Consider the following 27,948-nt stretch of genomic DNA (forward strand, 5'->3'; position numbering starts at 1 on the left):
ATTGGCGCTGGCATTCTCTCGCGCGTTCTAGCGACCGTGAAAAAGCCGTGATAAAAATGCCGTATTGTCTCGTAAGCCAAAGATGCTGAAACTGTCACGCTTGAAGGTTACGTCCGCAAGGTTACGAGAAATACATTTGATTGAAAATATACGAATTCTGACGTGTCTCTCTCTCTCTCTCTCTCTCTCTTCCTCGAGATAGAGAAAATTAGTGCTAGTGATGCATGCAAGACTCCTTTCATCTCGAAGAACGGTGAATTAACTGGCCGTTCGTATTCTTTTTTAGACGAGGAATCGATATGCGGCTCAGGGAATCTATCTCGATCTCGGTGCCGTTGCATCCCGGAGGACTGAACAATAAGTAAGTACCTTGATGAGATGATATCCTCGGCGAGCGCACGAATGGGGGTTAATTGACGACCGGGTGATCACGTGCGGAGATAATGATCACCTAATCGAAAACCTGAAAAGGGACATGAAAGGAAAGGATTGCGAAAAGTTGCCTCACCGATTTCTTTTTCCATATTACATAACGTGTTTTAAGTGTTAATTTTAATGCTCATTGTATGATCAATGGTCGGTTTCGCACAGTTTTTATCAATACATTTTGTTTTTATCAAATCTATATTCTTTACAACAATTAATTTGATTAGCATTAAATGTTCAATTAATTCGATCTTTTTTTCAACTCCAGAAAAAGTACTTAGGAATTAAATATGATTTGATACATACCCAGACAGCACAAAACGTCCTCAGGATCATCCTGAATATGTCCAGGATGGTTCAGGATATTTGTAGGATGTTTTAAGATATTATTATAAATATATTTTATGAAAATTTAATATGCATACATGATTACTTTCGGTTATGTAGGCTATTTAATATAATTTAGAAATTTTAAGTATTGTAATAAGTATTAATGTCCTATAAATGTCCATTGGATAACCCCTGGATGTCTGTAGGATACCTGCCCTGTCTATTATATTGAATGTCCTTTGGATTTCCAGAGGACATATACATGTGCAATTAACTGTTAACATTAATTTCGTTTAATATTAATAATTGAATTTGATGCGCACATTTTCACATATTCAAAATTATTATTTATTTAATAATTTATGAGAAATGTTACTATGCGCAACATTCCAAAAACTTTACAAAAAATAGTATTCAACCGCTAGTTCGTTTGTTTACCGCTATGCGACGCGCAAACTCGTATTTGAGATTTGGTCATGAGAATTATATAAAGCTTGCAAAGAGCAACTAACAGGAAATTAAAAATATAATTATTTTTTATCAGTTCAATTTCTGATGCAATCCCAACATAGGGAATTCAGATATTGGATTGTTTTGAAAATATTACACGACTCAAACCCGGAAGCCAAACCTAAAATATTCATGTACAGCACGAAAACCTCAAATATTAAAGAACGTGAACTATTTTTAGTATTAGATTTTTAGTATTGGCAGTAAATAACAGAACGCAATCTTAATTTATATTTAAATTTTAGAATTTGTTCCTTTTAACGTATGAAAAATATCCCTAACATATCCTATAGAAATCCTTAAGATGTTCCACAGGATCTCCCTGGATTCTCCAGAGGCTAGTGTACGGCTATCATTTACTCTTCCTCAGGACATCCAGAGGAGATCCGAGGATTAAAATAGGATATCCTCAGGATATCCTACATGTATGTCCTGGATGCCCTTTGGACGTCCTAAGGACATCCTTGTGCTGTCTGGGTATCTTCTTACTAAAATCTGAGAAGAATTGCAATAATAGCTTTTCCTTCACAATAAAAAAAAAAAAATTACACAAAAAATACAAATTGCTTTTTAAAATAATTTTTTTTTTATTTTCAAGTATATCGTTTAAGAAATTATTAAACAGTTAATAACAGGTAATAATTTTAACAACTAAAGCGGGGGGGGGGGGCAATTAAAGGGGAAAAATGACCTATCTCCGACTATCTCGGTATTATTACTGTAAGTTATTAATTTTAGTTAGCATTTATTAATAATATCCTCATTTATAAGCATTTATAAGCATCTGCCTCCCTTTGATATTTTGATTCTCCATGTCTTGCAATATAATAAACAAATATCCAAATGAAACGGTTATATCATATACATAACGGTTGTATCATATACAAATTATGCATATCAATTATGTACTATATAATATTTATCCGACTGTGACAAAGTTGTCTGATCAGTTCCTAGTTACAAGTAGGCGCTAAATATAAACGTCTGATCGACGGCGGTCTCGTAGGCGTGCTGCCGCCTATACCGCCTCGGCGGACCCAAGTGTTATATACCTAACGGCAACGGTAGTATCGATCCACCTGGACTCATTTCTCGGTCTCGCTCCACAGCCAGCTTCGCAGGCACGAGTCGATCGGTGCCGGCGAGATCGGCGGCGATCGCAACGAGAACGCGACCCGGGAGCCGGTCGCGCCGAACTACCCGGTCGACGAGTCGGCGGACTTTCGGCTGGCCGAAGACACCACCACGTGGTCCTCCCTGGCAATCGCGCGCGACAACGTCCAGCAAAGTAATCCACAGTCCACCAACGTCAACAATAATCTTACCGCGTCAAGAATACAGAGAAACAGCTCCGTCGAAAGCCTCGCCGACTACGAGGGTGAGTGTTGTTCTACAAATATATATATATACTATATATCGATCCGAAATAAAAAGCAAAAAAATAATTATCCTTCAGATGTGTCTTTTGTGCTTTATAAAAATATTTGAAGAATTTTTTTAGAAGATAGTAGAATATTGGCTTATTGTGTCTGTTGGAGTTATTTTTATCTTACGCTCTCAATAAGATATTTTTAATTATATCTTGTATTAATATTTATGTCATTTATATTTTTGCATCGATTATTTATTTAAGCATGAAGCAATTTGAATGATAGAGTAGTATGTCGTTCACGCTAATAACGTATCTGATATATTCTCTTGTGCAATTTAATCATATTAGAGAAATGTAAAAAACCTCTGAAATAAATTCAAAGAAAGAGAATCGATAAAGAGGATCTAGAAAGACGAAAAAAAAAAAAAAATACTTTATATAAGTAAGAGATCTATATTGTTAGGCACGATCGAAGAGCAATCCGCCAATGTAAACAACAATCTGACCGAGTCGAGGATACGAAGGAGCAGCTCCGTCGAGAGCCTCACCGATTACGAAGGTGAGCTCCTTCGTTCTGAATTATTTCATATATCATATCTCATATGATTTAATCATCTTGAAAGGATACATATATATAACACAGTTTCTCTTACAATACGAGTAAATCACATATAATTCATGAAAAGCTACGAAAATGAGAAAAAAGATTGATAAAATGCAGAGAAGTTCTAGAAAAACAAAATAATAAAATAAACGTACATATTTTTGAATACATTTAAAGTCATTCGAGAAATCTCTGAGTAATGAATGGATGTACATCTGTATCGTTAGATCCATTAATATTTAATATAGATCTCCGCGTCCATCGAACAATAGATTGGCCTACTTTTCAGACACGCATGTTTTAAGTACCACGCTATGCTGATGCTCAAGATTTTATTGGAAAGCAATGGCGTTTGAAGGTTTCATTGCAGGAGCGAACTTCGATATTTTCCGCTAAATGCCATTAATAACGCGCGCGTGCATCCTTGACATTAACCATCATCCGTAAAGAGCAGGAATTTTTAGTTGAATCAAAGTTATCCGCAGTTATTGGGTTGATAATTAGCTTACGTGATAATTAGTTTGTCGCGCAAAATTTGAATTTAGAATAACCATTGTTTATCAAAGATTTAAAATCTACGATTAACGCTAACTCCGAAAATTATCTGTAAGAGCAGAATATGATATCAATCATGGAATCAATTATCTATAAAAATTTGTAGAATTAATATATGGAATTAATATTCTACAATGTGTAAAGGATGCATAGATAAAAATTTAATTTATAAATTTAAATTTAGTATATAAATTGTATGTCTAAAAAACAATAATTTATAGAATTTATTATTTAACAATCTTCAAAAGAATTTATATAAAATCAAGAAAAAAATCTCTTATATTAATCTATAATAATATTCGAACAGCACCGTAGCCTCAGTCATATAATAATCTGTCCCATAAAACCAAAGATCCATAAGCAAATGATGGCCTGTAAAGCCAAGAATCTATGCAGCCGAGTCTTTATGCAAGTAATCACGTATAAAATCAAAGATCTTATAAATCTTATAGTGGTATCACTGATCTGTCCAATGACAATCAACAATACCTACCTAGTAACAAGTTAATCATGGGGCACCGAGAATTTTCCAAGATCGAGAAATAGCAAAAGCATGCAAAAGACACTCTATTAATCAATTAATTAAGCTAGATGATTTATTCATACTATACGAATACGATGAGTTGTATATACTTGTCAAGTTATTGAGGATCTCGCGACTGGATCGCGTGAAGCGATCGCGAACGCTTTTTACAAGCGCACGAGTCAGGCTAATCATGACGATGAGTCATGAATCATCTAATGCAGCGACGTCCAATTATCCGGCCAATATTGAGACAAGCGCAACTGTGAAATGTTTCAGGACGTAACTCTTCGCACGAGAACTCGTCGCGCGAACTGACGCCTTCCGAGTGGTCCGACTGGTCCGAGGAAGGGAATCTGCCTGCGGGCTGCCGCGGCATCGTCAACCCCAACTACCCCGGTTTCCAGCATCTGGCGCCTTCTTTGCTATCGGATACCGACCTGACCGAGGACGAGCACGACAGCTGCTCCGACTATCCGCCCCTCTACAGTGTCCATCACCGCGAAGTAGCCCAGGAGAACGGCAACGAGTACAACAACAACGTCGACGACAGCATTAATCACCTCTGCGGCCAGCGCAACGACCGCAAGATCTTTTACGAGAAGCCCAAGTTTAATATACAGGTAATCGAGCATTTGGAATGGATTACACTGTATTAGTGGCTCGGAATTAAATTTTAATGTCATAAAGTAGATGTAGACGAAAGTACTATAAATTCAAAAGTTTGTAGATATAAACGGCAATTATTTGACGATGCGACATGTGCATACATTGTTATGAAGTTTAATTTTATGTCAAACTTTTCTTTTCTTTTTGCAAAATAATAAAATATTCCAAAAATATTGTTTTAAAAATTATCTTTTTGTCGATTAATATTGTTATTAATAATTAATATATTTGATTAATATATTTGATTAATATATTTGTATTGTTTCATCTTCAAGTATTTTAATATTAAATATTTTAAAACTCTGAAGAAAATGTATGTAAATGATGAATGATCGATTTATCTCTACTCATCGAGTTAAGGACGTTTGATCCCGTTGCGTTGGCGTTGATCGTCAGCAAAGAGATTAGACCAATTCGATTTGCGAAATTCTCATCTGTCATGGCAATCCCGCGAATTCGTTCTATGAGCAAGTCAAACTTGTCACTGACAAAACCGGACGAGAGCAGCCGGCGCGAGTTATCAACGTGTAAAAATAATCGGGTATACTCCTACGAGAGTATTCTCGCGTGACATCATCATCGCCGCTCTCGTCTCTCTCGCGTTCCAGACTGTGACCTCTCTGTACGAGTCGGTGGTGCCGCCTTCGGAAAAGTGCATCAACTACGTGAAGAGCGTGGAGGTCTCTAGGTCCGAGAAGAAGGCACAATCGCCAGAACCGGAGGAGGTCGTCGTGAACGGCATCGTCGAGGCGGAGACCCACCTGACGCTCCTGGACGAACGGGAGGAGGGTCTGGCCGACCAGGTAAGCGAGCGCACGCCCGAACTATCGCGGGCGATCCTCGAGAACAACCGTGAAAGGGAGATACCCGTCCAGGTCGAACTGGTGGAACTGACGACCAGCGTGAACGAGAGTCTGCAGTTTCCCGAAATCGAGGAAATCCTGGATTCCGGAAAGACCAGCGAGATCAGCGAGGTGAGTTCAGATTGGCGGTTTTTTGTGATGACGATTTGTCATCTTCAAAATGAATCTTGAAACAATTAAAAATTTGCAGCAAAAACAAGATATCTGAAAAGAGATGATCTCATTTAATCTATAGTTTTGACTGTAAATAATATTTGATAATATCTAATTTGTGTTTTGATTTTAATTAATATCTAGATTTGATCATTATTCTTTATTGCTTAATTACAATTAATACCTAATTATTATAATAACAACTAATTTCGTGCGCGTTTAACAACATATATATTTATTCATTAATGATCTGACACAAGTTAAATATATCCCGACTTTTCTGTTAATTCCAATAATTCATGCTAACTATATTATTCATCTATACAATTAATTATCATCTATACACTTCACATTATCATAAAATATCCACACAATATCTCTGTGCAAGCTATTTCGCGTCCGTCTAACTCTCGTGTACGGTCGATTAAATACGTAAACGATCTCAGCAGACAGAGGACGTCGCGGTGGAGCACATCGACCTGATACGCGAGGCAAAGGAGTTGCCTCACTTAGACCCGTCCAAAATAGGCAATCGTCAGCCGGTGACGACGACGTCGGCGGGCGGCTCGGCCGACGACGACGAGTCGGAGAGCAACAGCGACTACTCTGAGGGCTTCGCCGAGGAGCGACCGACCTATACAAAGCTGGAGGAAATCGATCTGTTGTCGAGCATCGGTCGTGACATCGGCGTCGACTTCGAGAAGTACGCCCAGCCGGTGCCGGACGTAGTCGCGATGGAGTCGATCGAGAGCATCCGTGGCGGTCAGTCGCGATCCACCTCGGTCATCAAGGATCATATAGAGGATACCAACAAGCTACTAGATCGCGAGCTTCCGGAGGCGTCTAGCGCGGACGCCCGGAAGAAGGAGAAGATGGTCAAGAATCAGGCCAAGCGCCGTCAACAACAGCAACAGCAGCAACAATCGCGAAATTCTAATTCTCAGAGACGTATCGATAAACGCAGGGCCGACATCGATAACGGATCAGGTGAATACATCGATACATGACACTTTGTTATCTATTCTATTATTTCATTTTTTATTTTATTTTTATATTATTGTTGTTATCGTCTCTCTTTTTATTAATATTATTGTTCATCACACGGACTAATGTTTTCTCCTCTCTTTACTATAATTGTTGTTTTTAAATATTAAGTATTATTATTTCTTTCTCCAGAATATATTCACGTTTATGATAGATTCATAAACGTGAATATATTTCTTTATAATGTATTCCGTATATTTTTTTACATATGTATGCTCTTTCTAACGAATGTACGCAATTTACTTTACGGCACATTTTACGGTAATTAACTACGTTTTTCACTTAATTGGAAAAATAATTACTAGTGCATTATCGGCGTATCCAACGAATTACACATAATTATTACGTACAGTTATGCAAGTGCTTTGAAAAGGCTATTTTCTTAGTTAGTAAGTATTTTTTTGCGATGCCACAAGTTTATGGTTTTCAATATTAATATACCTCAGTGTGTTAAATTTCAAAGTAAGCTTACACTAAAATAAAATTGCCTTGAATTTAGCGTAATAGAATTGTCTCCTCTTAATTCACACACGCTCATACATCTTCTAAATTAGGAATCTATAAAATTGATATCAAATCAAGAAATCGATGATGAAAATCATAACGATAGGTTTGGGGTATTATACTATGTAACGAACATACATATACTCTTTGATTGCCTTTTTTTCGAAAAATATATTAGTCGAACGAGATAAATCGTAAATTTTAGGCTGACCACTCGAGATTCCGCGTGCACACGATGCTCCGACACTCCTTCAATTTCCGTTCGACTGTTTCGGTCATGCCTTCCTCGACGCAAAAGGTTCTCACGTTTAGCGCTCGCGCACTGTTACAGGCGGCTTCGACGTTTACAACATCGAGACGGCAATGCCAAAGATCGATCTCGACGCGATCGAGTCGCATCTCAGAGCTGCTCGCGAGGAGGAACGTCGGGTGAGTAACTAACAATTTTTTTTACGCGAATAATAATTATCATTCATAAAGATTGTTAGGAATTAAATCTCTTAATCTCTTGAGACGTGATCTTAATCGCGCGCGACTCTGTGTATATTTTTATCCATTAATTCACCTTTCCATACATAATTCCATATGCGATTTTATCGATTTTCAATATTTCCTCTCTCCTTCTGTTTTTTTTTTTTTTATACAGAAATAAGTGCTTAAATTAATGCTTATTAATTCAATTTCTCGGGTCAATGAAAGTCTTCGGTTCATTCACATGTATTCTACTTGACGTATTCCGATATCCTACCTTAGTTACCGCTGACTCTTGAATGTTTGGCAAACAGCGGATAAAGCGCCAATTCTGCATGTCGAAAGTTTCGCGTCTGCGAAATTGAATGCATTTTGCGGAGGCATCTATGTATGTATTGTGGGCGGATGCGTATGTAGGTCTCTGATACGAGAACATACGTGTAACAAGATATACAAAGAATCATCTCGAGTTTTAAATATTCTAACGATTTTAGTTTTAACAAAATTGCTCTCCTAGCTCAATCTACGAAAACTCATCTTTCTACTTACAATAATTTTTGTAATTTATCGAAACTATGAAAAAAAAAACTTGCCAAGTATCAAGAATGATTAAAAATAAAGAAGAGATTCTGATTATTAATATCGACAGGCGTAATGGTTTATATCGCGCGATTGATAAACCCTGACACGCACGTTCGATGATTTCAAGTGACGAAGTACATGGAGCGATGAAGTATAAATAACCAAGCTCTGCCCGCTTTTTTTTACGCGAATAATAATTATCATTCATAAAGATTGTTAGGAATTAAATCTCTTAATCTCTTGAGACGTGATCTTAATCGCGCGCGACTCTGTGTATATTTTTATCCATTAATTCACCTTTCCTCATACATAATTCCATATGCGATTTTATCGATTTTCAATATTTCCTCTCTCCTTCTGTTTTTTTTTTTTTTATACAGAAATAAGTGCTTAAATTAATGCTTATTAATTCAATTTCTCGGGTCAATGAAAGTCTTCGGTTCATTCACATGTATTCTACTTGACGTATTCCGATATCCTACCTTAGTTACCGCTGACTCTTGAATGTTTGGCAAACAGCGGATAAAGCGCCAATTCTGCATGTCGAAAGTTTCGCGTCTGCGAAATTGAATGCATTTTGCGGAGGCATCTATGTATGTATTGTGGGCGGATGCGTATGTAGGTCTCTGATACGAGAACATACGTGTAACAAGATATACAAAGAATCATCTCGAGTTTTAAATATTCTAACGATTTTAGTTTTAACAAAATTGCTCTCCTAGCTCAATCTACGAAAACTCATCTTTCTACTTACAATAATTTTTGTAATTTATCGAAACTATGAAAAAAAAAACTTGCCAAGTATCAAGAATGATTAAAAATAAAGAAGAGATTCTGATTATTAATATCGACAGGCGTAATGGTTTATATCGCGCGATTGATAAACCCTGACACGCACGTTCAATGATTTCAAGTGACGAAGTACATGGAGCGATGAAGTATAAATAACCAAGCTCTGCCCGCATGCAGATATATTACTTTTTCAATATTCATTGCGAGAAAAATATGCGCTTTGTCCACACGTCACATTATTTTTCCGATATACAACGACTTTCGATCTTCGCTCGTTTAAATTGAGAGGATCGTGCACCGAACGCTGAATCGCGCGTAGGTCAGAAGTAACGCATGATCGGTCAACCGAAACGCTTTACGCACGACCCCGAAGATGATTTAACGATCTTTTGTTGCAACCACGCGACGCAGTCGACGTTGCAGCTTGCGTAGCGCATTAAATTTGAAGCGTCTCTGCGTGCGTCAGATCACTCTTTAGACTTTCCAGCACACAATACGACATAATAGAATTGTGCCAATTGAATGTATAACTTTCTATTTTGTATGTCTCTAATTATCTTTAGCGAAATACACAATTATCTACGCTGTTTCTGTGAGAAGGAGAATATGTATGAGAATACACAGCAGATTGGAACGAGATAAAAATGTTTTCGTAAAATATTTAGAAATTGATTTACGCGCTACTTTCTCGCAAATCAATATTTAAGTTAGATCCTCGCATGAACAGTGTCTTTTTGTCGTGTCTTTAATCCTTAATATTTTTCTATGCAAAAGAAGAAGGTTCGACCGGTGAGACTTTACGTTTCGCATATTTTTGCTGCAAAGTATAGCCTCACTCTTTTGTATTTCCAAGTATAACTTTTCAAAAAAGTGCGCTTTTAGTTTCGTATCGTAGCGTTCACTTTTGTCAAGTTATCAGATTGCAAAGTTATCGAGTTACCGAGCGTACTAACTTTAATACTATGAATGACAACGGTATACAATGCAATACAATGCTACACAAATCGAAATACGATGCAAAAACGGAGATAACGAGATGATATATATATATCATATACCAACTTCCTTGCGTCTGGAAATTTTACTTTCGAATGAGATTCACCGAACACGAGACTACAAGAACGTATTTCGCTATCAGATCATTTATTCCAAGAGATATTGTAAACTATCAATCGAGCGCAGCATCGGATGCGATTCTCCACCCATTTTCCGCGAGATGAAGCGAATTGCACGAGCGCGAACTCGGTAACGCGGCCGAGCCAACACATACGAGCAGCCAACACATTCTTGTCCAGCACTTTCACCGAGGGTCTCTGTGAGAAGCCTTCCTAGGTGCTAGGCCTCGGTAGACAGGGCCACCTCCACGACCGCCACCACTACCACCATCATCGCCATCACCATTGAGCACCTCCTTCGCGGCCAGCAAACCTTAACGAAGGATTTCGCTCGACTCGCTTTGCAGTCTTGTACCGTCTTCGTCCCGCGCGCGCGCGCAAACAAATCGTCTCGTGACTTGTCTTCGGGATTAGCTGCACCTCAACAACCTTGATCTCGACCAAGTCCGACGACTTCCTTTCTAGATCACTCGGGTCTATGCGCGATAGCGAGAAAGCGATTTCATGAAGTGCAAGGAACGAAATAGTATAAGAAATTGGATGAGGAAATCTAGACGAGTCTGTGAACTCTGTAGATAAGATTGCTTGAGGGAAAGAATTTTATTCGACGGATTCTTAAAAAATTTCGATAAAAACAACAAGGTGGTGCGCGATCATGGGCAGTAGCAACAAGTCGCGCAAGCACTACAAGAAGGACTCAAGATTCGTCGCGGATCTCTACACGTTCACTTACGACAACGATCTCGATTTTGTAAGGGAAGCGCGCATCGCGAAGGACGAAGGGCGACAGTGTATCGATTCGCGACGCGCAAAAATCCGATGTAACTTAGACACAAAGAGATACAAGTGCACGAAATCCACGAAGCTATTCTTAGCTTGGCATTTCGACTTTTTTCCCGAACCTTATTTAGGTTAATATTCTTCAAGCGATACAGGAGAAAACATCTAAGTTACATCGTCATTTCATTTCGACTAATATAATATCATTCTTTATTTTTTATTGAATTTATTTTTTATCTAATGAATAAAACAATAAAAAATAGTGCAAAACCAAAGATACATTGCATTTTGTTGAATGACACGATAATATTGATTCAAAGAGCAAAAATGATTTCGCTGATAATTTTTCGGAAAAATGTTATGATAGTCGAGGAGACACGCTAAAACTTTATTTAATATATTCCAACAATGAGGTCACACACATGAGCAGTTGCGAAATAATTTATAAATTCAATTGTCTCAAGATTCAAAAAATGATCCAGAGCAATAATATTTTGCTATTGAAATATTCTCCCATCGTATTCTGATCTTATTTAACCATTATATTTTATTGACAGCAGTTACTACAGTTTTTTTTTTTTTTTTTTCATACTATCGTTGTATAGCAGCGAATGATTATTGCAGCATGCTTAATTTCGATACTCTAAAAAGCGGAAATGTCGTCATATACATTCCAACGCAAGACATGTTGATACAAACTGTTCTATGAGTCAGAACAAGTGTGGAAACAACGATGTTTAAAAAATGTAACATTTTCAATTATATTCAAACGGATGTGATAGAAATCAAAAACAGATGGGATAAAAAATATGTCAAAATTGCAAATGTAAGAAAACGTCACTATTCTCAACCGCGTCTTCTCATGCATGTTTTGTTTGCACGCGACCGATACACGTGCGGAGAATAAACAGTTGCATTATTACTATTAGTGTGGTGTCAAGCTTGGATGCGCCAGATTTAATAATTCGACCGATTCAGATAATCACCTACTAATATTGTCGTTCCGACAGGAAGGTCGACGAACTATACGATTCGGTACGGTTCCGGACCGACGCAGGCGTGAAAGTGGGTCACGGAAATCGTGGCGTTAATGAACAAACAGATTTTTAGCGTAGAAGCAAGTTCCCCTGCCGTAATCGCAAATTGCCTTGCTCTATTTGTCAAACAATCTGTAATTAAACTCAAGCATGAGGATGCTGTCTGTGTGTGTGTGTGTGTGGACATCTTTAGTATACTCTGTACATTGAGCTGCGAAATATCTATAATCAAAATTGCATCTTTATATAAGACGTAGATATATAATTTATATAGTAGATTGAATTAATTAAAATATATATAATTTAGATTGTTCTCACAAATAATTCTCTCTCTAACATTGATATTACAAATTATTTTTGTTAGCGTTTTACGCGATTCTGAAAAGATATTGTCTCTATAACTATCATAACATGTGTTCGATAAATATGCATTTCCTTTACAAATCCGTGAAAGTCTGTCGCCCTTCGCAAGAGGGCAAAATAATGTCGTTATTGCCTCATCGTATATATTACATTATAAAAGTGAAAAGTGTTAATTTGTGTGTGTGTGTGTGGCGTCAGGATGATGATAAAAAAATTATCGCGGAAACGGATAAACCTCCAGAATCGATTGTAGCAGTCGAACAATCGGAAGAAACGAAGGAGAGCGAAAGAGAAGATCTGATTGCACGGTTTGACAGGGTTGTACGTGGCGAATCTGATGGGAATCTGCAGGTGCGAATTGATTCGTGAAAATTTGTCGAGAACAGAAACGATATGTAATCGCGTAATATAATATCGAGAAATATTAATTCTATTATTTATTCATAACAACGTATTCATATAATCTTTCTCTTCTGAATCTTTAAATACTTTATGTTCGCTGCTAAATGTTCGCCAACTTTAGATTCGTTGCGCGTCTTATATCTGGATACAAGGTCATTCTTTGTGTTTGAATATTATGCATAGATCTCTTTCATATTTTTTTTTTTCAAGAATTTTTTAACTCTTTATACGCGTGTATTAGTCAGCATAAAATATTATATATATTCACGTAAAGTATTTAGCAATTATCATGATTTATGATCTCATCTACATATATGCACAAGAGAGATGTAAGATTAATATACTATCCATCCTTTTTTGTGTTTGCAGCGACGAAACGATCGTGAGGAAATCAGAAGGAGACTCGCGATGGGACCTGACGCCGAAGATTTGCGCGCCGAACGTGGACGAAAGCCAAGTCTTCAATCGCGTCTCCAGAGTGGTTCGTATAGATCTGAATTTTATTTTTTCTCTTACGAGATATGGTATTAAATAATAATTAAACGAATGAATGCACGAATATGCGAATGTAAATAATTAACTTTTAACTTCGTAATAGTAATAGTCTATTGCACGAACTATTAATAAATAGTATACGCGAAAATGTTATTTTTGTCATGTTCATTTCTATTCGCACACATAGCTTATATACTTTATATTTCTTATTAAAATACTGATATAATAATCGTTGAATCAAAAACAATCGGTAAATAATTCAATTATTTTTCATCACATTTCCGTCCAATTAAAATACTAAACGATGAATCATGAGAGTACATTTATTTTGTGCAGGAATGAACCTCCAGATCTGCTTCATGAACGAGACATCGTCGGACACAGAGTCCCCGGGCTCGGAAAACGACGCATCTCCCGGATCCACACCCACGTCTCTCGGTTCGAAGCAGCTCGGCGGGAAGCAATATGCGCCGATGAGGCCGCAGGTGTTGAGTCTTCCTTCTCTGAGACTCGACGCGGGCGCGAATTCCACGCCGCCGGTCGACGAGGCGGACTTTTTCGCGCGGCAAGCTAGACTACAGACCGAAGCGCGAATGGCTCTGGCACAGGCAAAGGAGATGGCACACATGCAAATGGAAGTGGAAAGGCAGAGGCTGAAGCAGAGCCCCATCACCGAGATGGTGCGATGCAGTTTGGAAAAAGTTAGTAAAGAGCTCTAAGTTATTAATTATTAATCGTCTAAATAAAGTAGAATTTCATTTATAAAAATTCCGAAGAGAGAAAAAATCATATATTCGAGAGATTCAATTACTCCATCTGCTTACTTTTTAATTACTAGCTTTGTCGTTCACATTTAATTAACTCTTGAATCTTGCATCTTTTCCAGGTCGGTGTTCAATTGGGAGAAGACAGACGCAGGTTGTCCCGAGTTCTTCTCACGGAATTAAATGTCGCGCAACTGCAAGTAGTGGCGAATGATTTACACGCAAGAATTGCTGCCTTGAATGAAGCGCTCGTTGAAGGTCTTTTGAGGAGAGACGATTTGCACATGGAACAAGATTCGATGCTCGTTGACGTGGAGGATCTCACTCGATACTTGTGAGTGCTTTTAAAATATTTATAATGCAAGAACTTATTACATTCAATTACAAAAACAGTATATTGAGTTCACCAATTTATTTGAGATTTAAGTTTTCTTACCGAAATTGTTTACATATTTAACAAAAAGTATCTGCAAATAAATTAGTGAAAAATGTTATTTTTAAGTACCTTTTTTTAATTAACGAAATTTTAATTAAAAATTATTGAGATAATATAAAAATTATGACAACTAAAAAACAAGATATTAAAATAATAAATTCGTTTGTGCAAAAAACAAAAAAACAACAGAGGTGCCAAGCAAGAATCATTGAAGAAGAAGCAGCAAAGTATGCAGCAGACGGCAAATCGAAATCATCAGCAGTCCTCTTCAACTCCAACGAAATTGTTCATGAAACCAAAGTTAACGCATTTGAATCGCGGTCTGGTTGCCCTTGTAAGAAAATAATCTTTCGCTACGAGACTACGCAGTCTCGTCGGAAATGAAACTCCGAACGGAGCGAAACACCACGAACAACTTTAGAGACGCGAAGAAACAAAAAGAGAAAAAGAAGAAGAAATGAGAAAAATCTTCTTTAAAAAAAAGAGACAAAAGAACCGAAGATGAAAGGAAGAATACAAACTGAAACTTTCTTCGCGGCAGATGAGAAAAAAGAATCTCCATTGAAAAAGGAAATGTGTGAAAGCTTCTTCGAGAAAATAAAAAAAAAAAATTTTTTTTCAAAAAGTGGATATTAAAGGAAACCCTTCTTTGAAGAAAAGATTCTCAAGATTAGAAGAATAATTGCGTTAGAGATCGTGGTGCATATGCTCGAGAACTCTGAAAGACGTTGTAACGATCAACTTTGATAACAGTGGAATCGTTCTCATGATAAAAGGAAAGTAGCACATATCTCTTTCCTGTGAATTTCCAAGAATTTTTACAGCTTCGTCATTAACCACGTGGAAGTGGAGATTTGCGTATGTGCGTATCGCGCGTAAGCGAACAGAGCAACGATCCTTCGTTTGTATCCAAGAGATTCTCCGTTTCTATCTCCTGCTCGTCTGTATTCGCTCGGCCCCTTAGCTCACAATATGTCCCGCGACATGCATGTGTCTACGAGTGTATTCGATTATTCGCCTTTATAAATAATAGCGTATCATTAGCGAAAGCGGATCCTTTCTCTGTTGTACATATAACGAAGATTTATATCATATTATTGCAGAGTATCGAGATTCCATATAAGGTTTAAAGAGCGCTTCGTTCCGGTCGTCCATTATAAGTCGTTCATGCGTGCGTTGATGTGATGTTAATATTTTGTAAAATCGTATCAATTTAATATTGCATATGGAACAACAACTTTGAATCCATTCCTAGATTCCGATAATTCCACAATTATTCGGATGTGTATATTCTTGCTTCAGTAGATCTCTAGATCCGCTAATAGAAACTATCAGTTATTGATTTCATAAATTCTTCACGTATAAATTCGTCGTTCCATCTGACTCGGATATACAAGATATTAGTGAGACGGTAAACCAGTTTTTATCTATCACGAGCGACAAAGAAAGTCAATGTACTTTCTTGAATAACGCAACGCGTCTGTAAGGGAAAGTGGGAAGTAGATATAGGTAGGTAGGTAGGTAGGTAAACCTCCGGTGGAGACGTAAAGTGCAATGACCGTCGAGAATGAAAAACGCGTTACATATCCAAATAAATGATCTAGTATGAAAAGAAAAAAAAAAACCGATTAGTTCATATCTAGAGCAATTATGAAAACTTAATCGAATATAGAAATATTTGATCGAACGCACCGTTCACGGAGAGTTTACTCGTTTTTACGCTATTATTCGAAAACAGAGCTTTCGAATTCGCTATCAAAAATGATTCATCTTCATATGGATTATTCGGTTCTTGCATCACGTGTTATTTTTGCATATCGATCTCATACGATCTCATCCACACACGCAGGATTTTTCAAATGTAGTCGAAATAAATTTTAACGAATCTAAAAGCTATAGTTAACTTCGTTTCTTAGATCACCGGTTCTTATCCCTCTAATACGTAACAATAAAAAAATTATTTATGATACAGAATAGATCTATTTTAAATAATAGAATGAGAATACTCGTGCGTTAAAACGTATATGTAAAAATTGTAGCAATTTGAAAATAATTTCAATTTTTTAATCTCTCTCTCTTTCTCTGCTTGATTTCTAGATGAATTTAAAAAAATTACTTAAGAGAACTGGAGCGCTATTATGTACATGCTACCGACAATTATCGATATCTGCGCAGGTATAATATACCGTAGAAAAGCTGCGCGAAAATACATAACGACACCGACAATCTTCGTAGCATATACAGAATAGCACTCCTATTTCATGCATTTTAACGTATACCACTTATCATCAATCCTACATAAATCTCTAATCCTTGCGTGTGTTATGAGAAAAATGAATTCTTTTTGGCACATTGTTTTTTCGCAAACAAGTAGATTGAGAGTATATTCACTTATCAATACCTTTTTAAGGACTTTTCGATTATTTAAAGTGGGACAGTTTCATCAATGGGGAAGACGACATAACGAGTTTACCGTATTTTAACTAACGTATTTAAGGCAATTCAGACCTACTCTCAAATAATGTTGCATCATAAATTTGTCATGCAGTCATATAGGGAATCTCTGATTAATTCTACGATACGTGCTCCATTCGCCCACAATTAATCGAGAACGAGGGCAGCTTTTAAGCCATCGATTGTAGCAATATATAAATAAAAGAGAAACAAACGCCACGAAAAAAGATCGCCCGTAATACGCGATTATCGCGAATGCTCGAAATCGCGCAATCGGTGGTCATAAGTGCATCATCAAAGAGAGCCGCATATTATCTACAAAATACTTTTAATCGTAATATTAATTAATAATATACAGATTGTAAATAACTAAACAATAATAAAATATGCTGTAACAAGTTCTTCCTCTTTTCCTTTCTTTTTCTTTCTTTATCTATCTCGCCCTCCGTCATTCTCGCACTCTATCATTCTTACTCACTCACCCATTCATTCATTCATTCTTTCATTCTTCCTCTTTCTTTCTCATTGCCAATTTTCTCCAAGTTTCGCTCTCATGGAGAACCAAAATAGTGAAGAAGGCACGGGGCAGTATATTGGATGACGTTTTTTTTTCTGTTTCAAATTCATCTCTTTCTCTCTTTCGTACTTTTACAATTTATAATTATGAGAAGCATCGACAGTTTTTCGCTCGCTCTCAATATTTTATCAAACCAAAAGGATGGATAGGACAGGGAGGAAAAAGTGGGAAGAGCACCATTTTTGATGGACGTCTCGCTGAGTTCTTAGAACCAGTTACACCGACAACTTTAGTTAACTAATTCCGGTTAGAAATTCTCCTTCCCCTATTTAGAAAGTTAGCTATAATCCAAATAAAAAAGAGAATTTAATTAACTAAAGTTCGGCGTGCGTATGACAAACTTGCTATAAATAATCTTGGTTTTTCTATTGCTTTTGTTTGCTCTATTGCTTGACTTGGTTCTGATTATCGATTCCCTACTCCTTTCTAAATTTAGCTATCATTCGTAACTTAACTGATGCTTTATTAATTCTTTATCTTTTTCATTTAAAAAAATGTAAATCTTTCTAGATTTCCGAGACAAACTTTTTTTAGATTTTATCTCTTTAGAAAAGAGACAGGAAATCATAATGAACAATTTCGCTCAACTCGTTTAATTGCAATTAGTGTCTATAACTTTAGAGAGTTCGCATGGGAAAGAAGAATATTAACCACAGTTAGCTGACTAACATCGATGGAAGCGGCTTTCTTCGTTCCGACGAGTCTCGACACAACGCAATGTCTCACAAACGTACTTTGGAAAGAACACAGACGGCGATGATGCATTAATAATATCTAATACGATTTCTAATATCTTTCTCGTTTTTTTTGTTTCTTCCTATCGCTTCTTTCGATGCCAAAAATGGCTAAGCCGTATGGCACCATGACGAAGCTGTTGAGCTTCTGAATTATGCATGATATATTTTTGTTAGTTTGTCCTCTCGTTAGCTGTCTCTCTGTCTCTGTTGGGATATAGCGGACGTCATTAGTTCGTGTATTGTAATAAAAACTTTTAAAGTACAACCGTAATCATTATCTCTACTATACAAGCTGGCACTCATTATTGTGTACTCATATAGTTCTTACAGACGCCACACACATTCTGGTCAATTTCGCAAATATTACTTCTTCCTCGCGATGTCCGCCGACATGAGCCAACTCACTTGCCGCAATTTCGATAAAAACATTGATCTTCGAACACGTATTCAGTTATTTACACCTTCTTGAAATTAAACTCGGTCCAAAAACACATCTCAACTATCAAATGTTAAATAAATCCTCGCTAATACTCATGTTAAAAGCAAAAGATCCCCGCGCATACCTACATACATCCTCAAAGAACATTCTGTGTATATATAAAATAATTCCAAAATACTATATATATACTCTTTTTCCAAGCTTCCGAAATCGGTTTAAAGCATCGAAAAAACGCCTTAAGCTAAAAGTCTCCATCACAATTTATCGATAATCGTTATCAAAGGCAGTAAGAAATGTGCGTATACAAAGTCCAATATAAGAGAGTTCTAATCCAGAAAAATCACTGCAGAAATTCGACCATTCTTCTAAAGAACGTTTTACAATCTGCCGCGAATATCACGAACACCGAAAAGATTATTACATGTCGCTCATGATAAAACAATCCAGCAAATATGAGGAACACGGCGCGTTTCAATTAATTCAATTATTGTCCCGGGAACTTGATAATGGCGCGCAACCCTGGACACGGCATCCTATCTTTCTCCATCCTTATCATCGTATCCGTTTATCACCCGGTACATATATAGTAACCCTGTTTTCTCCAGCGATACTCAAACTTGAATTTCACTTACCCTTAGCTGCAAAAGTCACATTACGATCGTAATCACTATTTCAATTATTTTCACATTGATCTAGGAAATTATTGACAGTCTACTTCAGTTGCCAGGTGCGCAGGGGAAATCACGAGGTTGTAAAAGTTCTTTTTACCACGATTCTCATTGACATCACTACCATTAACGCGTAAAATGCGGTAGCAGATCGTGAGTGGAATTCTTAATCGCCAATACTAACATTTTCCAAGATCACTTGCCCATACTGGCGTTTGCTGGCAATGTCGCGGATCGTTGCTGCACCAATAAGTATGGCTTCAGAGTCGACCTCGTGGATTCCCTGGAAAAAAAATATAAAATGTCATATAAATCTGTCATTTATATATCATTCGATCTCAAAAACACAAATAAAAAAACATTGCATAGTCAAAGCTATAAAACGCTCTCCAAGCATGGTAATTTAATAATATGTATATATTATATGATAGTACGAGTGGAGAAAATTGCACAAGCTAACCTGTTTCTGTAGAAAGCGCCGAAAATTTCGTTGTGCAGTATAATATCTACATGAGACATGCTATTTTTAAATCGATACACATTGTCTTTTAGTATTTGCTTTTCTGATTTTATTTAATTGTTCAATTAGTTTCAATAATCATTCACAACAATCAATGTCATGCATTGTGCCAATATATACAATTATATACAAGACTGGTGTAGAAATGATGACAAAAGGAAAAGGAAAAAAAAAAATCAAACAAGTCTAACCTCTCTACACCCACATCATGCGATGTCACAAAATAAGAGAGCTACTTAGTCCCCGCTCACTTCGAGCAGCAGCATCGGCTACGCTACCTTGGCGAAACGCGCTGCCCCGTGCCGTCTACGTGTGAGTTCGCTTTGTAGCCGCATTTCTGAACGCGTCTGGACAGCCGCGAGACCCAATACTTCTGGTCCTCAGGATTCGCCGCAAGCAGCAACAACTCACGAGCGCTATTCGGATCATAGTGCAGTTTGCATGGGGCTATGGCATCCTCCTTCTTATCCAAGTGTTCCTTATGAACCTTAATGCGACACCCTGCGTATAATAGCGAATTTTGTTTTATATAAAAAAAGGATAAGAGAACGACATATGTAGAAGTTAAATCCATATGTAAACGATTATAATAATAGATACAATACATACTTCGGCATTCGAGAGCCGGCGAAGGTCGAAACATATGCCAGAGCTGTTTCGAACAGACCTCGCAGGTCGTCGGCATGTGATAAGATATTGACACAAACTCATGACCCTTCAGCGACTGAGTGCCGGGTTTATCTGTGAGCTGCGGTAAATCCACTCCAGGCAGTGTATTTCCTTCGTCGCCGGGCCGCCTCGCTTCACCTTCACCGGCATAGAGTAACTGCAAACGAGATTGATTAATGTTCAATACTGACGCAAGTATGGCAATTCAAAGAATCGAGATTAATAAAGTAGATACCTGAAATATTCTGGGTATATCTTTGGCATTGGCTCGGATAACATCACCCTGAGTAACAGATCTAACGTGGAAGACTTTATTCAAGTCTAATATCAGAACCGGATCGGCGTTCATTTTATCGTTTTCGCTATTATAGAAAATTATCTTCTTGGAGGAGACTACAACGTATTGCTTCTTCCAGCCGTGCCGCTTAATATTCTGCTTGTTTGGCACATTTAACCAACCCTCCAGTCTCATCGTACCATGCTCAGACAAAACCGAATCCTCAGCGTCGTCGTTCTCGATGGACGAGACGCTTGCAGTTTCCGAATTGAGCGACGCAATTTTCATTTGCAGCGTTTCTATTTCTGAGTCCTTCGAATCCAGTTCCATTTGCAGCTTTAGCTTTGCCTGATTTTCCTCCACAAGTTGCGCCTGAGAAAAAAAAAATTTTTTTTATGCAATTCTATATAATATACAAAATGCAAGTAAAGATATATCTCGCTTACTTGCATATCTTGCAAATCTTTCTGCCATTTAGCTGCCAATTGTCCGTACTTTTCTCTCTCTTGAGTGAGTTCTTGTTGCAGGCGCCTGCAATCCTTCTCCTTCTTCCTGAGATCTGCAGCAGATGCTTTGTTTTTATTCTTCCCGCTCGACGAAAGATCCTTCCGGTTCATGATCTCGGCCAGCTTGTTGACCGCCTGCTGCTTCAACAGTTGTTCAGTTTTTAGCTTGCTGCTTAGCTTTTCAATTTCTTCCACATTGAACTGTGCTTTGCCAAGCTGCTCTTGCACTTCTTTCAACCGTTTGCCAAAGTCCTCCTTTTCCTTCAGAGCTTGATCGACCGATTTCTTGAATTCGCTTTCGTTCTCCTTAAGTCTGTTTATAATTTGTTCCTTTGAATTTAGCTCTTGATGATGCTTGGCTACTCCGTCTTTGTATTCCAGCTCCTTCATGGTTCTTTCCTTTTCTAAGTCTGCTACGGTCTCCTCGGCTATGGATCTGGCCAGCGCCTCACTATCACCGCGCGCCAAAGACAGTTGTAACTGATGAACCAGAGAGCTACGTTCTTCCTCCAATTCTTGCTGCAGTCTCATTTTTTCGTCCAGCTCTTCACGTAATTCTTGCGTCTGTGTTTTGTAAAGAGTCTGAAAAACACAAAAGTTATAATTCTCCCTGAAAATCTAAACTCACGATAATTTTGTTATAATAAGTTTCATATTTATTCTTATATCCAATATTTCTTATTTGTATTGTTTTTGTTCATTATTCGATAATTACAGATTTGAGATCATATACGTGATTAAACTTTTGTTATTACGTACCGAGAAATAAGCTTCGGCTTCTAATTGCTCTTGCAATTCTTTCGTCTGTAACTGATCAACGTTCCTTTGCGTTTTTAAGTGATGTAACTCCTCTTCTATTTGCCGCTTAGCTTCCCTCAATTGAGCAACCTCTCCAACCAATTGTTGCTCGCGAGCGCGAAGTCTTCCCGCTTCGGACGTTTGCTGACCTAAATCGGTCTGAAGGACGTTCCTTTTCTGTTGTTCCTGCTCAACTTGGCCCTGCAGCACTTTGACTTTTTCCACTTCTTGTCTGTGTTCACCTTCTAACTTTTGCAATCGTTGTTGTATCTGTCTATAATCGACAGAGAGCATTGATGTCTGACGTTCCTTTTCCTGCGCAAGTAATTCCGCGCGTTGTCTTCCGCTTTTCTCCTCGTTTAATTTCGCTTGTAGACCTATTTGTAGTAAACCAATATGCGTAACATAAGTAACAATATGAAATGCATTTCTTTAAATTTATAAATATAGAGATTAGAATATGTACGTACACAAATAGATATGCCATTACATACAAATATGCAGCAATAATGAGAAAACACATAAGAGATTAGCACAAAATAGCAGAAATGCAGTTTATAAATATAAAAGTAAATAATTTAGATATTTCAGAATATATTCTAGCATATATTTCAAGAACAGAAAAAAAAGAAAGTGTGAATTCGTCGATCACATATATTACCTTTGAAAATTCCGTTCTTTTGCCCTGCGTTGCATAGGCAAAATAAAATATGCTTTATCAGAAATATGATGTCTCTATCTTCATGTAAAATTTGAAACAAGTACCTTTGACAACTTCCAAATTGGCTTCCTCTTTGGAGAGAATGCGCGAACGCTCCGTCTCTTGATGCGCCACAACTTCTTGATTGTACCTCGCTTGCGCAGCTTTTAATTCCAGAGTTAAACTAGCAGCTTCTTTTTCTAACGCGGAAATTCTTTCGTTTAGTTGTCTATTATCCAGAGTCGCCTTCTCCTCCTTCTCACGACTACGTTCTAACTCGAGATGTAAGGCAGAAAGACGTGTCTCTAGTTCGGCCGTCAACAATGATGCTTGCGATCTCGAACTTCGTTCCTTGGAAAGTTGGCCCTGTAGAAAAACGGAAGAACATTTCATGTATGAAAGATAAATTATTTTTAAACCAATTTTTTATTTTAAATTTTGAATATTATTTTATAGATTTTTGGAGAAAAAAACATTTTTATAATTTTTCAAAAATTTACACGCATCTTGCAAAAAACATAAGATTTTTTTTCATTTAGAAAAAAAAATTGGATTGTACCTGGAGCGTGGCAACCTCTTGTTGTAAATTATCACGCTGTGCTTGCAGCTGAGCCCTGGCAACTTGGAGTTCGCTCGCCATTTGCTCGGCGGCTTGACGCGCCACAGTGATTTCCGTCGCCTGCTTGCGCAATCTCGTCACCGTTTCTGTTTCTCTCTCTAGTTTGCACTGCATCTCTTTGATCTGCTTTTCCAATGTCGTTACTCGCTCGGATGTTTGCTGCGAATTGCTGACATCTCGCGCCCGCCTTGTTTGCTCCTCGTCAAACTTCTTCTTCACTTCCACCAGCAATGATTCTGCCTTCCGACGAGTCTCCGTCTCGTGCTCCACTCTACGTTGCGCCTCCTTGTAATTGTGCCTGAGCAGCGTCAATTCTTTGTCCGCTCTGCCTACTTCTTCACGCAGCTCAGCTTCTCGACATGTCATTGCTTCCAACTGCATGTTCAACGCTTTCTGTCTCGACTCCATCATCTCTACTTGTCGTCTCTCACGATCTAGCAAGTTTTCCAGCTGCGAGATCTTCACATCGTCAGTGGTACCATTATTAACATGATTCTCCAATCCATCCACGGACTCCTTGCCATAAGAGAACATTAGCTGGTAATCTCCCGAGTAAGTGAATCCAATGAAAGGCAGATGATTTCCGGAAAAAGCTTTAGGTACTGGGAAACTCTCCTCCGGTCCGTCCTCTTTGTCGACGTCATCGAAATTGCTAGTATCGTCATCCCCTGAAAGTTCGGGCACTACCGGTGGCACACATTCCCTTAGATTATCGAAAGTCCACTGATCGTTCTTGAAGAATGGATGGCTTTTAATTTCATCGACACCGTTACGACCCAGACGTTTCGTTCTATCAGTGAGGAAGCCGCATATTAAGTTCTTCGCCGAATGAGAAATCTCGACATTTTGAGGAAAGTATAACGAGTTCCTGTGATCCATGATTTTTGAATATGTCCCCACTAAGGAGTCGGCGAAAAACGGTGTATCACCGAACAACATCTCGTACAGAAAAACACCTACGGACCACCAGTCGCATTCGCGACCGTATACTCCTTCCCCGCCTTGCGATTGTAGAACTTCCGGGGATATGTAATCGGGTGTACCAACCGCTGTATCGGACCGTACTAAACCGTCCTGCAAAGCAAACATTTGAACATTAAAATTAAGAAGCTTTAATCTGAGAGAGAGAGAGAGAGAGAGAGAGAGAGAGAGAGAGAGAGAGAAAGAGCTTATACTCTCGCAATATTATAAGTTTACCTTGTCACATTTTAAATATAAGATAATTTTATTTCTTTAAAATAAGTTATGGTTCAAAAATTTGTCTTAATATACATAATTAGAATATCTTTACAAAATGTTTTCTATTAATAGTGTTTAAATGTAAACCTAGTTAATTTAAAATCAAAAATAAAAGAGGTTAAACTCACAGCATCCATCCTCATACATGTGCCAAAGTCGGCAAGTTTTAGATGACCATGCTTGTCGAGCAACATATTGTCTGGTTTCACGTCTCTGTGAACGAAACCCATAAGGTGTATCGCGTCTAATGCAAGCACCACTTCGGCACAGTAAAATTTTGCCCATTTCTCTGGCACTTCGTAATTGGACATCAGATTCACTAAATCTCCTCCTGGCATATAATCCATAACCATATAGAGATACTTTTGATCTTGGAATGCAAAGTGGAGCTGGACTATCCACGGAGAATTTGCGTGAGCCATTATGTCTCTCTCTTCCCAAAAAAATGCGGAATCCGATCTCTTAATCTAAAAAAATAACATGAAATCTCGAATAAGGAAAAATATAGACAAACTTTTTACGACACGCACAAAAATGAACAAAGATATTCTCACCATTTCAAATTTACTAAGTAATTTCATAGCATAAACCTTTTGCGTAGATCTATGTCTAACCAACTGCACCTCTCCAAATGCGCCACGGCCGATTACTTTTATCAAAGTAAAATCATCCGTACGCATTCGCATTTTATAAATCTCTTGTGCTACGGAGTCATCTGTAAAAACACAAATAAATATTCTCATTCTCCTCATATATAGCACACCTATTCGCTTGTGAAATTAAAAAAGATTAATAAATATTACATTTCTATTAAGCATTATAAAACAATACTTACATCTATTCATATAAGCTTCTATATTTTTCATACGTTTCACGCTCGCATGATCGCAATCTAATACCAAGGCCTGGACTGTATCCAATAAGCAATCGATATTTGTGACACTTCTCGGATCCTTAATCTTCTCCTCCAAAGCCCGTAGGCGTCTCCGCCTATCCTCATCGCACACGGTATCCATCTCTCCTTTGATAGGAGTCTGGATTACTGTGCCTCAACAATGTACTGCTTCTATCGCATTAAAAATTGTCCAAATTCAAGGCTAAATGTAGCATCAATTTGAACAATGTGTAACAGTGATGCTCAATGGACCCTCCATATCTTCTAAACAAATAAATCCATAAACAAATGTAAATAAATGTAAACAAATATAGTAAACAAGTCTTTCTCATAATAAAAAACTGTGTAATTATATTAACGATATATAGAATTCTAGTCGCTGTACTTTATATGCTAGACATAAAAATATATTAAAAATATATGAGAAATAAACACAGGTAACACATGTACTTGTAACACTTGGCAGTATTTCTAGTTCTTATATAATAGAACATGAAAGCAACAACGTTATGACAGCACTACAGTGACAATACAAACAATTTGAAATTCTGCTGATTAGCATTTCACCAATGTAGCTTGTGTTACATAAATATCTATAAAAACATAATTTCAGAATCAAATTCGCATTTGCTGATAAACAGAAATGAGAGAAGCGACAAGAACATTTCGATGCGAGGAAAATACGGGCAACACGTCGCGGTACCGTGTTTAACGGAACAATGACTCAGCCGCGTAATTTGCAAGGTGACAACGATTCGTGCGCGTGTAACAAAGAGCGATCCCGACAACGGTATTGTTATCTGACGCCTTTTCCTCGCAATAACATCGGCAAACTACAACGACACACGAGGATCCTCCCCGTTGCGCGCTTTTTCGTATGGACACTCCGATGGAGGAAACGGAGAGGAGCTTCGAACGAATGTGAGGGTTACGTCAGTAGTAGCGTTTACGATGGAACACGTACAGTGAGAGAACGTCAAATGACACGCGGAAAGCCTCGCCTCTCTCGCATCGTCGTTCCCCCGGGAATTGGCGGCGACGGGAAAGATGTTCGCGAAAAACGCTTATAAAGCGCGCGCACTCGCGTATCCTGTCGATCATGTCAGAGGTGGCGGGGGTAGGGAGGGGGAGGGGAGAAGTCAGCCCCTCGTGTCCGAGGTGACGAGAACACATCCGTGGTTCGCACATTCACGGACGGCGATTATCGCACCGGCGACGAAGAAGGTACGGATGAGAGATGGATGAGGATGAATCGCAGAGGCGGGGTACACGTACCTCGTCGCGACGTCACCCTACGTCGTCCCGTTGTTGGCTGGCGACGATGTCATCCGGACGGGCGCCCCGGGAAGAGGAAGGCGCATTATCTCGCGTGGTGTACACAGCCGAACCGTGCGTGCACCATCGGTGGCGATTCACAACGGTCGTCGAAAGCCACGGAAAGACTCCGCGAGAATCCGCCTCTTTCTCTCTGCTCTTTTCCTCCCTCTCTTCTCGCTTACTCTATCCGTCTCTTTCTTCCGCGCACTCCGGTTCAATGTGCGCCGTTCTCGCGCGAGCGATACAAACTCCGATCGACGATCTCTTGGCGTTACTCACGACGACGTTCGCATTTTGCTGGCCGCGACGATGCGCGTACATGTACACGGTTGATCCGCGACGACGGAGAGACACAGCACAGCACCACTACTGTACAAGCACAGCACTTCCGCGGCTTCGATCCCTCGGCTTTTCGACCCGCGCCGCGGGATTATCGATCGTCGCGGTGAACGTGTTCGGTCTGAAATCACCCGGAGGAGACTTTGGGATCTTGGGACTTAGCGCGACTCTCGTGCGCGTGTCGTTAGCGGTAATAGAAGGAAGGAACAGAGGGTAGGAAGGGAAGGGGGAAGAGCGACAGGCACGTTGTGTCGTGGATAAAAATCGTCGCGGATGCGAAGAGCGAGCGTCGACCGTCGACCACTCCGAAAAGCGTTGAAACGGGACGGTTAGAGGAGGAGGGAGGAAAGGTTGAGCCTTGGAAGAAGCAAGGATAGAGAAAGAGAGGGGGAGGGAAGGGGGCG

General features: G+C 38.5%; 2 protein-coding genes across 6 annotated transcripts in view; one reads left to right on the forward strand and one right to left on the reverse strand.

The window, feature by feature from the left end:
- Positions 1-16,414, forward strand: part of LOC115244722 — a 23,928-nt gene extending 7,514 nt beyond the window's left edge. The window contains exons 6-16 of the mRNA XM_029822636.1: positions 2,376-2,644; positions 3,102-3,197; positions 4,600-4,943; positions 5,598-5,963; positions 6,455-6,992; positions 7,885-7,982; positions 12,892-13,044; positions 13,465-13,576; positions 13,927-14,291; positions 14,477-14,688; positions 14,980-16,414. Coding sequence (XP_029678496.1) covers positions 2,376-2,644; positions 3,102-3,197; positions 4,600-4,943; positions 5,598-5,963; positions 6,455-6,992; positions 7,885-7,982; positions 12,892-13,044; positions 13,465-13,576; positions 13,927-14,291; positions 14,477-14,688; positions 14,980-15,136 — 2,710 coding nt within the window. The 3' untranslated portion in view covers positions 15,137-16,414. The remainder of the gene's footprint in view (positions 1-2,375; positions 2,645-3,101; positions 3,198-4,599; positions 4,944-5,597; positions 5,964-6,454; positions 6,993-7,884; positions 7,983-12,891; positions 13,045-13,464; positions 13,577-13,926; positions 14,292-14,476; positions 14,689-14,979) is intronic.
- Positions 16,415-17,558: 1,144 nt separating this feature from the next.
- On the reverse strand, positions 17,559-27,756 carry LOC115244715 (rho-associated protein kinase 2). Of its 5 annotated transcripts, none has more exons than XM_029822619.1 (13): positions 27,164-27,756; positions 25,829-26,059; positions 25,548-25,708; positions 25,122-25,460; positions 23,695-24,828; positions 23,201-23,501; positions 23,097-23,120; positions 22,397-22,803; positions 21,578-22,219; positions 21,090-21,503; positions 20,795-21,011; positions 20,464-20,686; positions 17,559-19,948 (listed from the first exon to the last, which is right to left on the reverse strand). In XM_029822619.1, exons 2-13 carry the CDS (start codon positions 26,007-26,009, stop codon positions 19,861-19,863), a joined length of 4,131 nt encoding a protein of 1,376 aa, XP_029678479.1. In that variant the 5' UTR covers positions 26,010-26,059; positions 27,164-27,756; the 3' UTR covers positions 17,559-19,860. The 5 variants fall into 5 exon arrangements, 4 of the variants coding, with proteins under 4 accessions (XP_029678479.1, XP_029678477.1, XP_029678478.1 ...); XM_029822617.1 differs by having other exon boundaries at positions 25,829-26,152; XM_029822618.1 differs by lacking the exon at positions 27,164-27,756 and adding an exon at positions 26,853-27,121 and having other exon boundaries at positions 25,829-26,152.
- Between the last annotated feature and the right edge of the window lie 192 nt (positions 27,757-27,948).

The sequence above is a fragment of the Formica exsecta genome, unplaced genomic scaffold (genome assembly GCF_003651465.1).
Source record: "Formica exsecta isolate Colony F162 unplaced genomic scaffold, ASM365146v1 scaffold83, whole genome shotgun sequence".
Classification (NCBI taxonomy): Eukaryota; Metazoa; Arthropoda; class Insecta; order Hymenoptera; family Formicidae; genus Formica; species Formica exsecta.